The sequence below is a fragment of the Danio rerio genome, chromosome 19, assembly GCF_052040795.2.
Source record: "Danio rerio strain M-AB ecotype USA chromosome 19, GRCz13ab, whole genome shotgun sequence".
NCBI lineage: Eukaryota > Metazoa > Chordata > Actinopteri > Cypriniformes > Danionidae > Danio > Danio rerio.
In genome coordinates, this window is record NC_141039.2 from 36,210,001 (window position 1) to 36,226,288 (window position 16,288).

General features: G+C 34.2%; 1 protein-coding gene across 2 annotated transcripts in view; it reads right to left on the reverse strand.

Moving 5' to 3' along the window:
* rp9 (RP9 pre-mRNA splicing factor) overlaps nt 1-14,914 on the reverse strand; it is a 15,442-nt gene extending 528 nt beyond the window's left edge. The window contains exons 1-6 of one of the 2 annotated variants that reach the window (NM_001442040.1): nt 14,653-14,914; nt 14,470-14,500; nt 11,828-11,957; nt 9,452-9,543; nt 6,543-6,604; nt 1-48 (exon numbers count right to left, since the gene is read on the reverse strand). The exon at nt 1-48 is cut by the window's left edge and continues 528 nt beyond it. In NM_001442040.1, coding sequence (NP_001428969.1) covers nt 1-48; nt 6,543-6,604; nt 9,452-9,543; nt 11,828-11,957; nt 14,470-14,500; nt 14,653-14,801 — 512 coding nt within the window. In that variant the 5' untranslated portion in view covers nt 14,802-14,914. Of the gene's footprint in view, nt 49-6,542; nt 6,605-9,451; nt 9,544-11,827; nt 14,023-14,195; nt 14,501-14,652 lie in introns of both variants that reach the window. The other variant, XM_087294377.1, reaches the window with a different exon arrangement.
* Between the last annotated feature and the right edge of the window lie 1,374 nt (nt 14,915-16,288).

Consider the following 16,288-nt stretch of genomic DNA (forward strand, 5'->3'; position numbering starts at 1 on the left):
TCTGAGTCGGAGGTTGTGTCCTGAAGCAGCTGTTTTAACTGCTGGATCCTATAAGGAGGAAAAAGAACACATACAAATAATGTTGAATTATTTTAATGACAACAACACACACACACACTTAGATGCAAGCAATAATAAAACACGTATAACATAATACTTTATAATGTTATGCCCTATAATATAATCAGGGTTCCCACTCTTTTCTGAACAGCAAATTCAAGGACTTTTCAAACAGCAGTAATTTTGTGCCATACTTTTGTCAAAATACTTCAGCATATGTACTGCCATGAAATACATTACTGTACTTAACATTTCACTTACACTAAACTTACATAAAAAAAATCATAGTAATGATAAACAGTCATGTTAATACAATTTGTTGAATTCAATACTGGTAATCTTCAAATGCAGTCTCTGAAAAGTTGATCAAATGTGCATTGTGTGTCAGTTTTTGTGCAAGATTTAAAGTTAAAGTTAAAAGTTATTGATTTAATGATTCATTGATTATTATTATTTAATTTTTTTATTTGTTTTTTATTTTATTTATTGTTATTATTCTAATTTCTTTGTATTTGTATTTAAACCTGCATGTACAATTGTATATTTGTTAATTTTTGGCTATTGTGAGCGCTATCCTGCTGTTGGATTGGTATGGGTCTGGGGCTTGTATTGTTGTTCCTTCCCATTTGAAAATTTGAAAATCAATAAAAAAATATCTAAACAAAAAAGTTAGATAAAGTTTTTGATAGGCAGATTAGTGCAATTGTTGAAATAAAACCATAAATGAAACCACAAACATAGAATTTAGGCACTTTCAAGAACCTACATTTGTTTAAGTACTTTCCAGACCTTGAAATCATGTCTGAAATTCAAGCACTTTCAAGAAGTTTGGGAACCCTGTATAATATTATATATCTATATACAGTTGAAATCAGAATAATTACCTCACCTGTTTATTTCCTCAATTTCTGTTTAACAGAGAGACGATATGTTCAACACATTTCTAAAAATAATAGCTTTAATAACTCAATTCTCATAACTGATTTATTTTATCTTCGCCATGATGACAGTACATAATATTTTACTAGACGTTTTTCAAGACACTTCTATACAGCTTAAAGTGACATTTAAAGGCTTAACTAGGTTAATTAGGTTAACTAGGCAGGTTAGACCTTAAAAAAAAAGACTTTCTCCACAGGAAAAAATATTATGAGACATATATAAACACTATATCCGTGCAATATTCTGCCAGTTACAGCACTCGTACCATTAAGCAACAAGCCGAGGACACTCTACAGTTTGACAAATATTGCAGCTGTTGGACAACAATGTACATTTGAGGCTTTTTTAAGTCGAGAATGTAGTTGTTTAGATTGCAACTATACAGTTTAATAATATTGATAGTGCCTATTTTAACAAGTGTATAATTTCTGAGAGCCAGAGCATTGGTGGCGATTAGCCTTTTATTGAACAGACCAAAGACAGTTGTCGTTGTCTATCCACAAGATGGAGACAGAGACCACATAATAAGCCCTTAGAAGATTAAAACAGCTTAATTTCTAACTACTGCTGATCAAATCATTATTAAACAGGTAAGTGACATTCCAAGTCGCTCTTTCTTTTGTATGTTGTGGTGCTGTATTTATACCATATAATTGTAGTGTATTGAGTGTGAGATAGCACTCGCATATCAGGAATGTGTATTGTGTCGGGAGAAAGAAAGACAAAATTCTCGCATGTGTTTAGCGTTTTTCCTTATCGCAAACACAACAGCAATCTGGTAGTGATTGCGCTGCTTTTTTCACGGTTAATTATTGTGATATCCTGATTGCAATAGAAAAAAACTGTAGACTGTAATACTGTAAGGAGATAGCCCTGGCATTTCATGTCACGTTCAGCCTTCTAATCTTAAGATGCTAGCAAAATCAGCTGTTCTGTCATCACTTAAGACATTACCCTAGAGAATCATTCAAACACTAGCTCTAAAGTGACGTTGATGAATTAGTAACGGTTTCTGCTGTTCTGACGTCAGCTGCAGATGTGAAGAAATGGGGGTAGTACTTACTAATTTAAAAAAAAAATTAGACTCCGTGTTTGATTTTGATTTTCAAATACACAACCATGCTATCAAACTGTTGTATAAACGCAGTATTACACTCGTAGCAGTGCGATATGGCTGTATATCGTCACTGGTGGGCTACGAGTGTGATATTGCTTATATTGCATATAAGTTAATAAAATATAAAATGTTATACTAATAATATTAAAACAGCAAATATTAATATATACGGCACAAAGCAGTAAAGAAGTAAACATGTTATACATACGCTTGCAACACTATTTATTTATTTTTTTAAAGTTTTGTGGGCTAGTGGCATTCAAAGTACAACTTTGAGCAGCTTTAAAAAATTGCACCAAATGTATCTACTACTGATTTGAGCAACATAAAGAGGAAGATAACCTTCCTCTGCCACACTGACCTAAAAGCATTAACAATTCATCAGATTACTGTTGTTCAGAGGCTTCACATCCTCAACTGCTTTCATTCTCTACATGCTGTGAGCACTGCATTAATGCTAAAGTGCATCAGTTTGGATTTTCAGCTTTTTCTAAAAGCGGTTCTTGATTTCAATGATGTTTTTTTAACTTTAGATAGCGTGAATGTTGCTGATTAACAACATCTGCAAAATTTTGATGCTCAACAGATCAATGCATAGGGAGATATTATATTCTACAGAATCTGTCTTTAAAGGCAGACAAGAAACATCTGATCCACTGCAATAAGCCCCTTCCTCTGTGTTTGTGACATTGCAAACCATGAAATTTACAAAAATCCTGCCCCCAAGTGTGCAAAAGTTGTCTCTCTGAGGGAGGATCTTCATTTTTAGGAGAATGATGGTAACCCCCTGTTATTGGAAGTTGGGTTCTGTTTTAATAAATCCATGCTCCATCAATAGTATTTTCATTAAATCAATATTCATTATGATCAAATCAACAATCAAATCTAGAACTTATCAATCTGAATCTAGAACATGTCACAGTTCACCCAATAAACACATTAACACAATCACCACTTCGAAAATAGCTGATTGACCACTTTAAATAAATGACTCCTTGTTTTCCAACATCTTGCAGAAAAATTCAGATTTCCAGCCTCGGGAGAATGTTTAGAAACAGTACTGTGGCGTAAATGTGGAGCTCAGCAATGTGCGCCTGTAACAATCTATCAAAACGGCCCACATTTGGTTTTCCATCCCACATTAGGGTTTGTAATTACTCCCATGAAGCAGGAGCTGTTGTCAGCACACAGCAGAGGGATAATCACAGAGGAGGAAAGAGTAACAGAGTTGCGTAATTGTCTGCAACAGGGCTCTTTTGTTGAACTGACACCATTCGTCAACACTGGCCTCCGAGAGACCTCAAAACACCAACGATTTTATTAACAATCATATCCGGCAGAGGCTGTGCATTGTTAAAAGCTCTTCATCTCATTTGAACAATACTGCAACTTTAAAAGTTATAAAAGTTGAGTTTTTTTATACTCAACAACGATGCATTAAATTGATTAGTAGTGAAAGTGCAACAAACGATATTTATTACATTCTTAAAATTAATAAATCATTATTTTCAGCAAAATACAATTTTATATCATATTATAATGATGTCTGAAAGATCATGTAGTACTGGAGACCGCAGTATTGATGCTGATATTCAGCTTTTCAAGCTCTTCTAAAAACATATTAAAATAAAACTATAATTTAAATACACAGATTTTTAAATATATTCAATATTTTACATTAGTAGGGTTTTTGTTGTATTTTTTATTAAGTAAATGCAGTCTTAGTGATTTTAAGCACTGATGGAAAGAGTACTGAAAAATCATATTCAAGTAAAAGTACCATTACTTGCCTAAAAATGTAGTGCGAGTAAAAGTATCTGCTGTAAATATTACTCAAACTTTGAGTAAAGAGTAGCCCTTTTAAAAGTACTCAAGAGTAGTGAATATTACGCTGAGAAAAGCTGATGCATTTACATGTAATTTGTGAAAGTGTGCAAACGTAATATTCTGTAGTGCATTTAGTTATTGAAAAGCAGGCACACAGTGACGTGACCAAAATTCAGAATCTAGCCAGTGTCTAAGGACAACGTTATTTTGATGTCCAATAACGACGTCAAATACTGACATTTATTTATCAGGTATGGCAACCAAAATCCAATGTCTGATAGACGTCATGTTTGTAACATCCACACAACGTCAAGCTGTAACATCAGTAGACGTTGATATTTGGTTGATTTTAGGTTGGTTGTTGGACATTGATGTCGGCCTGAGTTCTGATGTCAAGCCGATTTTCATTTCCAAACAAAATGCAATGTTCCCATGATGTTAGGATACAACGTCAATCTGACGTTATGTTGACGTCTTGTGCCTGCTTCGTGTTTAAAGCCATTTCGGTCATAATACAGCAAACATCCTTCATCTTTTCATCAGTGACATGCATCTAAATGGTATCTGAGTGTCAATGCATGTAAAGATTTTGGACATCTTGGACACTTTTAATACTTCCAAACAGTTTTCTGTAATTATAAGCAGCCATGTCTTAAGGTAGTTTATTGGGATGCGATTTACCTTCTATGTGCGATTTGATTGGATAGGAATCACAGGACTTGAAGTTATTTGAGTTTTTGTAATTTCTTACTTTACACCGTTGACTTTAAGAAAGCTTTTAATTTATTTTAAGCAAATTAATTTAATATTTCTCAACTTTTTAACTGCAGGGAACAGGATTGAGAGGCTAGATAGGTCATATACAGGAATCAAAGTAAATATCAATACCTTTAATAAGACTCTTTCAATACAACTTTAAAACCTTATCATAACTTTAGGGTTCAATCTGTAACGTTGACCACATTTTAACTTGCAGTATATTTACTAAATACTGATATTAATTTTGCTTTTGGACATTCATCACTATCAACACAACAATTCAGTTAACATTAGTGTGGGCAGTTGATGATTTAAAATGGACTGAATAACAGATTAGTGTCTGTTTTTGCAAAATTATGCAGCATAAAACCTTCAACTAAACTAAAACATTAAACATATACAGAATAAAAAAAGCTAATTCACTTTCTTCTAGCAGGTGGCGCCTTTACAATGATAAAATCTAGATAGGATACACGGCTGTCCAGATCTGCGATATGCACATTAATATAGCAGCATTTTTATAAAACTGTATAGCAATAATTAATACGTTTACAGTACTGTGACGGTTGGTTTATGGTTAGGGTAGGAGCAGACATAAAAAATACTATTTACTGGGTAATTTAATAGATAACATAAACAATACTCCGTGCAACTACTGTTTTTACGTTACTGTGACGGTTGGGTTTAGATTAGGAGTAGAGATTAATAAAATACAATTTATTTGGTAATTTAATATATAACATAAATAATACTTGGTACAACTACTGTTTTTACAGTATTGTGACGTTTGGGTTTATGGTTGGGGTAGAGTTAAATGTTAATAAAATACGATAAATGGGAAATTTAATAAATATTGTAAATCATTTTCGTTAACTTTCGGCCGCAGACTTGGTTACTGCAGTAAACACAGTGTGTTGTCAAATTAAAGGATTATTTCGATACTACGCAGCATTCCAACATTCACAGATTAAATTCAAGCAAACATAAGCATACAAATATACATTACATAATAAAAATTAAACAAAATTTCATATGTTGTAAAATAACATTTAAGATTAAATACGTATTTAATAGTATTTTAAATTTCTCTAAACTGAATCATCAACTTTTAAGACTCTGAACACCCTGCTAGATATTACATATTGGTGTCCACATCAAATTATTTTCAAAAAAGATATTACAGTTAGTACATAGAAAGCATATTAAATGGATGTGAAGTGTCTATTTGATAGTTGAAAAATTGTTTTATATTTACTCACAGGTCATCCAACATGTAAGTAATCTTGTTTTTCATTCAGTAGAACATTAAAGAAGATTTGAGCTGAAACAGTGATCCTCGGGGAGTGATAAAATGCAAGCCAATGGTTACCCTCATTGATATGAAATAAGCATATCAGGCCATGAAAAATTAATTACTGTGTCTGCTGGCATCATATGAAGCAGAACAGTTTGTCTGTGCAAGAAACTGAAGAACATTTACCACATTATTACCCCCATTTGAGTTTTTAAAGTCATTTATGGTTATTTAATGATTATGATCATGAACAGGTTAACCATGGAGAACCAAATGTATTGCACTAAAATGTCTAAAGTAAGGGTTACACTTTACATTTTACAGTGTCCTTGATACACTGCAACTGCACATTTAAATCCTACGTAATATTAATTAGCTACATGTACCTATTATATATGGTTAGAAAAAATGAAATCTCCTGCACATTGGATTGGCTAAGTAGAGAGTGAATCATTTAATAGACTTTATTATTCTTGTGTGAACTATTCTTTCCATTTAAAATGTATGATGGTACATTCATCAGTCACATAAACCATAACATACCTTGTCTCTTTTTCATTACGTTTGTTTTCTCGGATGATATCATACATTGGATCTTCATGTGCCTGGAGAAACACAAAACCTATATGAACATCTGTATAACTTTCAGGTTTAACATACTCAAAAGATGTACAATTCTAAAGAACTTACCAAAACAATTAAACTGTCAATATAGCAAATGTCATAGACTATACTTTTTAGCTTAAATGCAAATAAAGGTTTAGTGTGGATATGTAGATGCAGTATTTCACAGATCATGTGACCTCAACATGTCAGACCCCTAGAGGTGACCTACCTTATTAAAAACAAATCAGCTTTTATTAGTCCACTGATATGACTCAAGGACAAGATTGTATTTTTTTATGTCTTCATGTGCACTTTTGAGGAAAACGATTCTGTATGCATCTTTCAAATTGAGTTGAGAGCCATTATTGAACAATGGAGGAGTCAAAAACTACAGCAAACAAAAAAGATGCACAAAACTGCAAAAGCACAGGTGTGGTAATACATGTTGTAAAGTACTGATACATAAAAATCTGTTTTAGTTCTACAGGTCAGAGACGGTACAAAAAAATATGAAAGGTGAAATATGTAAACCTCAACGAAAAAATAACAACAACATGTCCAACTGAGCAGAGAGAAAGAGAGAGAGAAATTTGAGTTTATTGCCATTTCAGCTTCTTTGGCTATGTCATGGCAAATAAATAAATAAATAAATAAATAAATAAATAAATAAATAAATAAATAAATAAAAAAAAATTACCACATTTTATAAACACCACTTTTCTATAATTATAAAAAGTATACTAATAATCAAAAGTCACTAACAGCAATAAATAATACACAAGGTAAAATACATAAATAATAATAATAATAATTATATTAATAATAAAGTTAAAATATAAAAATCTAAAACAGTTTTTTAAGGTTAACTTTTGATAGAAATTGTACAATTTTAGAAGGATTCATATTTAAAAGTATTTCATTTAAAGTGTGTCCAGATAGAAATTGTTGTCTGATAACATTAAAAATAGGGCATTCCATAATATGTTTAACAGTTTGGTTTCTTTTGCAATATTGACATTTTGGTGGTTGCCCAACTGAGCAAGAAAATATATAATAATTGTTAATATTCTCATAAATTGACAGTTTACAGTAGAGCTATAAAGAGTATTAGTTACATTTTAGATACAGCATTGTGTTTTTTGAAATGAAAATGGTTACAAATCAAGCAAGAGGACAATTTGACCTACGATTAGGTTAACTTCTGTCGAAAGGCTTAAAACCAAATTCTCATCAAATATTGACCAATTAAATGCTCTCTGGTATGTAACGTGTGCTGCCCTCTACAAGACACTTCTCATTTGCTTTTCATTTTATGCGCTTGATGCCATCCACTCTTACTAGCAGAGCTGTGATAAAAAGCTTTTTAAAAGGGAAGAGCAGCTCTACATCTCACAACATTACTCTGTATCAGTTGAAATTATGTCAAACATCGAATAAAAATGCACATTTCAAAGCACTTCACAGAACCTTTAAAGTTACTATACATGTTTCAAAGGTGCAGTATGCAAGTTTGACACCCAGTGGTTGAACTAGGTATTGCATTCCTGGATCAAAACACAAGCGCAGGTTACCAGATTGGTTTCAGGTTGACCAACAGGGGTCCGTTCTTCGTACCTCGCTTAAATGATCTAAGATGATTTGGCAGATCCTGGATCTTTTAATCTTGATAACTGAGCTCTGGCTAATTTGGTTCTTCAAACAAGTTCGTGAATCAGATTAAAATGTCAGGATGAACTGATCTGAGATCGCTGCATGTGTTGTGAAGGACAGATCTATCGATCCTCGAAATCATGATCAGCAATGCAACGATTGGCTGACGGCACAGCAGCGTAATGACATTATCTGATTAATATTCAATTATCCATGTGAGCAAATTACATCAAATTCATAGGAAACGATTTGTTAAATATGTTACACAACAACTTTCCACCTTTGTATTGGGCTGCAGGCTTTACACTTTCATGTGTCAAGAGTATTTAGCAATTTATTTAGTTTTACAGTTAGAGTGGAGTTTCTTTACTACAGTAGGCATAGTAGTGTTATAGTAGCCGGTTTCTTAATCGGTGTAAAGAATAACTGGATGTTTACAAAAACATTTTGATATTGGTAAAGGTGTCTGCACCTTTTGTGAAGCATCAAATCACCGTCATATTAGCTGTCAAAACATGTTCATGACTACATAAAGATATATTAACATTTTTTTTTAAATATGTTTACTATTTTCCCAAGTCTATACAACTACTACTGTAAGAAAATATCAGAATTCGCTACATACTTTCAGTATTATCTTTGCTTGAACTGATCCGATCTAATCCTGTTTATATGAAATGAGCCTGCTCCCTAGCAGGTTTGAGCTACCACAACTGTTGCTATGACAACAACTCAGTTTTGAAGAACGAAACGATTCTGGATTGTCAAATCGTCAATAACCAAATCCAGCTAATTGAGTAATCCATGTACGAAGAACAGACCCCAGGTGTGTGCCTGACTATCAAGCCTTTGAGAGCTGTTCTGACTGAATGAATGAGTATAATACACAGTTTTCCACCAAGGCAACCTGTTGTGCTGAAATATAATTGGCTGAAGTGGCAGTGGGCAGGTAAAAGGAACCAAAACAAACACAGTGTTCCGGCACGTAACTCACATTTTCAAAGCAGAATATCTGACTTCAGCATTGTTTTTCAGATAAACAAATATGCTCACCTAGCATTTTTCTTAAATATCTGCACACATATTATGGCATTTTTATACTGTAGAAGTGTCAAAAACTAACATAAAGCACCTTTAAATAAATGACATACAGCAGCAAAAGTAGCCATTAGAAGTGGGTCATTTGTGTTACTCACCACCCTGAACTGCTCCAGTTTCTGGTTGCCTTTAATGAAGAAAGGACATTCTTTGTCTCCTGTTCTGTGGCCGTACTTCTTACATCTCCAGCCTACACACAGATGAGCATTTAAATTTTCTCCATGACCTTCATCGACATTTAAAAAGGTGAAATATCACTTATGGGATATCGCAACTCTTTATTATAAAGCCTCCTTTCTTGCCATCTCTGAGAAACGACAGGCAATAGACTGAATGGTTCAAGCCTGAAGTCAGTACAGGAGCTTCAATGATGCACGTAATGCAGAAATGTTTAATTTTAACAATCCGCTGTAAACACAGATTCTGTAAAATGGCATTATGAATACTTACAATACAATCAACTACTTTTAATTTGTTATTTGCAGTGAAAAACCTATAAAGAATTTTTGTATTTTGTATATTTTTGATTTGAGAAGGGAGGCAAGGTCATAATAGTTTTGGATTTTTCATTAGTTTTAGTTTTTATTTTGTTTAGGCTTTTTCTTTTCAAATTGAGTTAGTTTTAATGAGTTTTTAGAGGCAGATTTAATAGTTTTTATATTTTGAAATTGCTTCGTTTTAGTTTAGTTTTTATTAGTTTCAGTATTAGTTTTTTGTTTGTTTTTCTGTAAATTAGGATATTTGTTAGGTGCAAGATTCAAAATAATCAGAATAAATATTGTAAAATAAAAACTCAACCAAAGATGGACTACATTTTTTCACTACCATCTACCCATCCACAAATTCAAATACAACAGCCCGCAAGATAGCTGCCTTAGGTAAACTATGTGTGCAAGACTGCTTCTGAGGGTTAATACACAGTAGTGATTTGAAGTTCAGATCTTTAACGCGAACCGGATTGTTTGTTTCAATCTTCCTAAGTTTAGACTCAACATATAAAAAATATGTAGTCAGCAATTAAAAATTTCAGTCAGTTAAAAAAAGTTTCTTACAACTACGTTGCAACCCAACTGACCCAACTTGTTTAAATTCCACTACGATTTTCTGTTATGAAATAAACTTACGTTTCACCAGATCCTCTCATTTAAGACTTCGGTCTACCCTCGCTGCAGGTGTTCAAGTTTAGTTCAATCACAGCAGACTGCCATGTACTGTTTGTATTCGTTTACTGAATCACGCAAGCGCAGTATTATTGGTTCACTGATTGTCAAATCTGTTAACCGTGTTTACCGTTCTAATAACTAAATAACTATGTATAGTACTGTATATATTGGTTTATTTCGAGTCAGAGGGCAGTATTAGGCATGATAATACGCAAGTAGTTTGTGGATAAGTGCTTAATGTTACTGAAGACATGAATAGTTTAAAATGATTCAGTTCGATTTGGTGAATTAGTTCAATCGGTTCACTTAGAAGATCTGGTTGAAAAGAACGATTAATACGTGATCACAATCACTAATACAGAAATAAACTTATAAAATATTAAAATAAACTTAAACTATTATTTGGCACAAATGTGTTAAATTAAGACTTTTAAGTATCTTCTCAGGTCTTATTTACAGTTGACACTGCGCTGCGGTCATGTCCAGCCGTTGTTTTTGTCGCGGGAGCAACAGGGGATGACTGAAGGAGGACCTGGCCGATGGCATTAGCAGGATTACAGACTGCTGTAAGGGTCAAACACCAGGCAGGGCGAAGTAAATAGATTTACTTTTAAAAGGCATTACAGTCTGTATAAAAATACATTTACAAAGACAAAAACAACGGATGTTTTTCTATAATTTTAGTTAGTTTCACTTAGTTTTGTATGTAGACAACATAGTTTCAGTTAGTTCTTGTAGTTTTAAAAACTCCCGTTTTTTTAGTTAACAAAAATGTTTGTACAATTTTAGTTTTTTTGTTCGTGTTCGTTAACTATAATAACCTTGCTGGGAGGGTTATTTATGTTCTGTGCATATATTAATTACATTCAATATATGCATAGCTTTATATATATATATATATATATATATTCTGTCACCATTTACTCACAGTTCTTGTTTCTTTCAAACTGCTGAACTCAAAAGAAGACATGCTAAAGAATCTCAGAAACCATTAGCCCTTGACTCCCATAGTACTATGAATTTTAATGGCTACTGTTTTATTACATTCTTCTTTTACATAAATAACTTCTTTTGGAATCACATGAGGGTAAATAAATGGCGAGTAAGCTCAATTTTTGTGAGATCTATTCCTTTAAAATTGCTCAGTTTATCATAGTGAAAGAAAAAGCAAGAGTAAAAGTTGCTTCAGAATCAATTTCAGAGTACACCATGACTACCACTAGGGGGTGAAATGTATCAGTTATACATGGGAATATCTGAGATAGTGTAAAGGCAGCTTAAGAATGAAGTGAAGGCATCTGATCTGCTTACACTGCATGACCTTCACCTCTTTCCCCAGAGGCATCCACAGGCCTTTGGTGGGAGCGTGAGCCAAGAAGCTCCTGGCATCCTCATTGCCGGGGTCATCAGGAATACAGTCCTCTGGTTTCTCGGTGTCTTCCTGCAAAAGCAGTCCTGCATGTATTGAAAAATGCTCACTCGAAAAATTGAGATCTATCGCATTTACAAAAATCTCTGATAGGGTGTGCGCGATATTCATGGTCTTTGCCGAAGTCATGTTTGTTGTTTTAGATGATAGCGTCGGGTCAGTTTTTTCTTCTGTAAAACACAAATTAGGATATTTAGAAAAATTATGGTTGCTGGGACCAACTGACTTCCATAATAAAATAAACAAAAGACCTACTATGGAAGTCAATGGGTATTAGCAACCAGCATACAGAAGAAAGAAACTCAAAGAGAGTAAATGATGCAATATTTTTCATTTTTAGGTGAACTCTCATTTTCTCTCTGAACTTTCTCTATTTGAAAAATCCCAAAAAAATATACCTGTGTTTTGTTTGTTTTGTTTTCCTAAATATCACAACACAATATTGATGTATTACATCTCAACAAACAAGAAGCAAATATTGAACGCATTTCAAGTTTATTATTTTTTTTAATCTATTTCACCAAAGTAGCTTTACACAAAATCAGAGCAGAACATTAGCGCGTGCTCACACAGGTGAGTGGGCTTGACAAACCACCTGTAGAAAACACACACTTTTATCTCTCTGACACGTTAATCAACACTTTCAGCAGTTTTTGCACATTTGTACCAGTCACATTCTCACTCCAAATCTCTAAAAACAAAACAAAACTTTGATAGCTTTATATTTTTGAAGAATTTATGAAGTGTGCTTCACACAGGTAAGTGGGCTTGACAATTAACCTGTAGAAACACTATATATTTTTATTGACCTTATTCTTCAATGCGGAAGTGCGCTCGTTTTGGCGATCATTTTAGAACTTCCGATTCAGCTGCCTATGGGAGAAACGCCTAGGAATAACAAACTGCAAAAAACGGTTAAACTACTTTCTCTACAAACAAAAGCAGAATCACATAATAAGAAAATATCAGTTTGCAACATCAAGCAGCTGAACGAGTTGTTTTTAACGTCTAAAAATGAATGGTAGTGAATGAGACCAGAAGTCTCATTCCAAAAACATTTAAATAGCTGCGCTTACTTGTACGAGGAGAATAAGGTGAATATATGTCCCTGTGTCGAGTTTCTTCATGAGAGTTATGCTTTTTCTGAATGCTACTTTAATGTACAAGTAGCTCAAACTCGCTCATTTAGAGAAAGGAACAAGCGGATGTGCAACGAATTTAATCAAAGTAAACAAAAAACAAAAGTTTCCATATGGAGCATGACAGTTGTTAAACATTTGCTCCAACAGGGTTTTTACCCTTCTTACTCTCTGCAACTTTACCAAACTGACCAATCACAGAGCTTGCATGATCGCAACATGTAGTTAAAATTTTTGAGAGGTGCACTTTAATGTCGGCATCAGCCACGCTCAAAGGCTATGTGATTGTGCGAAAGCTGCCGACCAAACTTGCGCTTGATGCAGACGTATAAATCAGCCTTAACTCTAGCACTTCATTCTCTTAGAACTAGAGTTCCTTTGTATAATTAGCACTTCATCTTTATATTGCCTAAAAGTGTCTGCTAAATGACTACATGTAAATGTTACATCTGTGTCTCTAAGAGACACAATAGCATGTCTTTCCTAAATGAATCACTTGTTAAATAAATCTTTTGAGAAAATGATTCAATGATCCATTCATAAAGACTATTCATAATCTCTAAAAGTAACATTCACTTTGAATGAATCGTTTGATTATGAATAAATGATTCAATTAACCACTCATTTAGTTAACACAACACCATTTTTAACACAAAACAAACAATGTCATCAGTTTCGGTTGTTCCTTTACATGAAGTGTCTGAACCCTATACTATCTCTACATAATAATAATTAGATTTTGTGAAAACGACATTGTGCAGAAGTATATTATACATTGCATTAATAGGTATGATCAAAAATCCAACAGAAGACTACACAACACATGCGTGCACAGTATTACAAAATTTAAATATGATATTGATTATTTCCCTACTGAAAAAAACAGCTAAAACCAGCCTAGGCTGGTTGACCATGGACCGTTTCCAGCTATTTCCAGCCTGATCTTACCTGGTCAGGCTGGGAGATGACCAGATAAAAACAGCTTGACCAGCCTAACCAGGCTTGGAGCCCAGCCAAAACCAGCTATGCCAAGCTTATACCAGGCTGGTCAAGCTGGTCATTTTCCAACCTAAACAGCTAAGACCAGGCTGGAAATCCCTCTAAAACCAGCCTAGATTGGTTTACGCAGTTTTTTTCAGCAGGGGTGGCATGCGTAATATTGCGATTTTAGTTATTTTGTTCCTGAATGAATTTTAAATTATCCTGTGTTGCTTAGTTTTCTAAACGAGTCAGGCATCTTAAACAAATCATCTGAATGAATGAATAATGAATCGCTTATAAACTATATGGTGATTTTTTTTGTAAATATCGCACAACCCTAAGTTGTAAGATTTTCAACTTATCATCAACTCAAAGTATGACAACAATGGAAGACATCACCAAACCTTTATAAAACCAGGAGGAGCATTTTCATAGCTGAAAGGGAAAGGGGGAAAATAGTCAGAGGTATACAAGAGAAAACATGTAAAACTTGTCATTACAGAACATTTGAGCAGTTTAGATCGCGAACAGCTTTCTTCATAAGCACCACTGATGCCAAACTAATATAGTACAATTAAGTTACTTACAAAGTCTCCACATGCTTGAGTTTCTGCACCTCATGGATCAGTTTTTTGGTTTGGTGCTTGTATTTATCTTCATCTTGTCTTGTCTCCTTGTGTTTCTTTCGTTCACGTTTGTCCTCGCTGTGCTCTCGTCTTCGTTTGCGGTCCGACATTGTACACTTATTGAGGATTGCTACTTTTGAATGTATAATCACATCTTAGGTTAAAAACTTAGAATGTTTGTTTAGTTGTGGCTGCAAAGGCACATATGAAAGTCTGTTTGACCACTTCCGGTTGACGGAGGACGTTGTTGATGTCAAAATAAAAGTCTGCTAATATCTAAAAACTTAAAAGAAAAGAAATATATTGAGTTTGTATGAATGTTTGGAAGGGCATCCGCTGTGTAAAACAAATGCTGGATAAGTAAAACATTGCGACCCTTCACGAATAAAAGAACAAAGCCGAAGGAAAATGAAATGAGGATATATTGGGATGTGACATAACTTACTAAAATGTTTCAATAAAAAGATTCAGTGTTTAAGAGCTCTTTGGCTTCACTAGAAATTCTCAAGAAGAAACTGTTTGACCGAATATGTCACATTCATAAATGTAAGTTTACTCGTCAAAATGATTTTGTTGACAGAAATAAGGTTGTACATACACAGTAAACAATGCTGCGTCCCACAAAATTCTTTCTTTTAATTGTTTTTACAAATTTAAGCGAATTAAGCATAAAACAAGTCGTCCACCCAAAATACTTGATTCAGCTCATTCTAAATGATTAGTTTGAACAAGTACCAAAAATCCGTTTTTTGAGTGTAGGCAGTATGATACACTTATTTTATATATTTTAACCAGGTTTTGCTGGTTGCTACGGCGTTTTGTCTGTTAAGGTGTTGCTAGGCAGTTGCTTAGGTGTTCTGAGTGGTTGCTCGGTTACTAAGTCATTCATTTCTAGGTTGTTCCAGGTAGTTGTTAAGATATTGCTAGGTGGTTGCTAGGTTGACCACTGAGCGGTTGCAAGGGCATTGCTAGATGTTTGCCGGATGTTTGCTAGGTTGTTCTGGGTGGATGCTAATGCATTGCTAGGATGCTCTATGTGGTTAATAAGGTGTTGCTTGGTAGTTGCTAGGGTGTTCTGAATGGTTGAAGAGGTGTTGCTAGGGTGGTCTGAGTGGTTGCTAAGGCATTGCTAAGCGGCTGCTAAGGTGTTCTAGGTTAGGCTAAGGTGTTGCTAAATGGTTGCAAGGTGTTTGCTAGGGTCTTCTGAGTGATTGCTAAGGTGTTGCTTGGCATTTGGTATAGTGTTCTGATTGGTAGATGCTTGCTAAGATATTGCTAGGTGGTTGCTAGGGTGTTCTAAGTGGTTGCTAAGCAGTTACTAAGGCATTGCTAGGCGGTTGCTAGGGTGTTCTGACTGGTTGGTAGGTGGTTGCTAACATAAACGATCATGTTCTAGCATGAATAAGCATGTTGCTAGCATGTTTCTAGCATGTTTCTAGCATGAATTAGCATGTTTTAGCATGGTTCCAGTATGAATTAGCATGTCTCTAGCATGTTTCCAGATTTTTAGTCTGTATGGATTATTATGTTGTTAGTGTGTTCAGTGTAAAGCAGGGGTGTCCAAACTCGGTCCTGGAGGGCTGGTTTAGCTCCAACC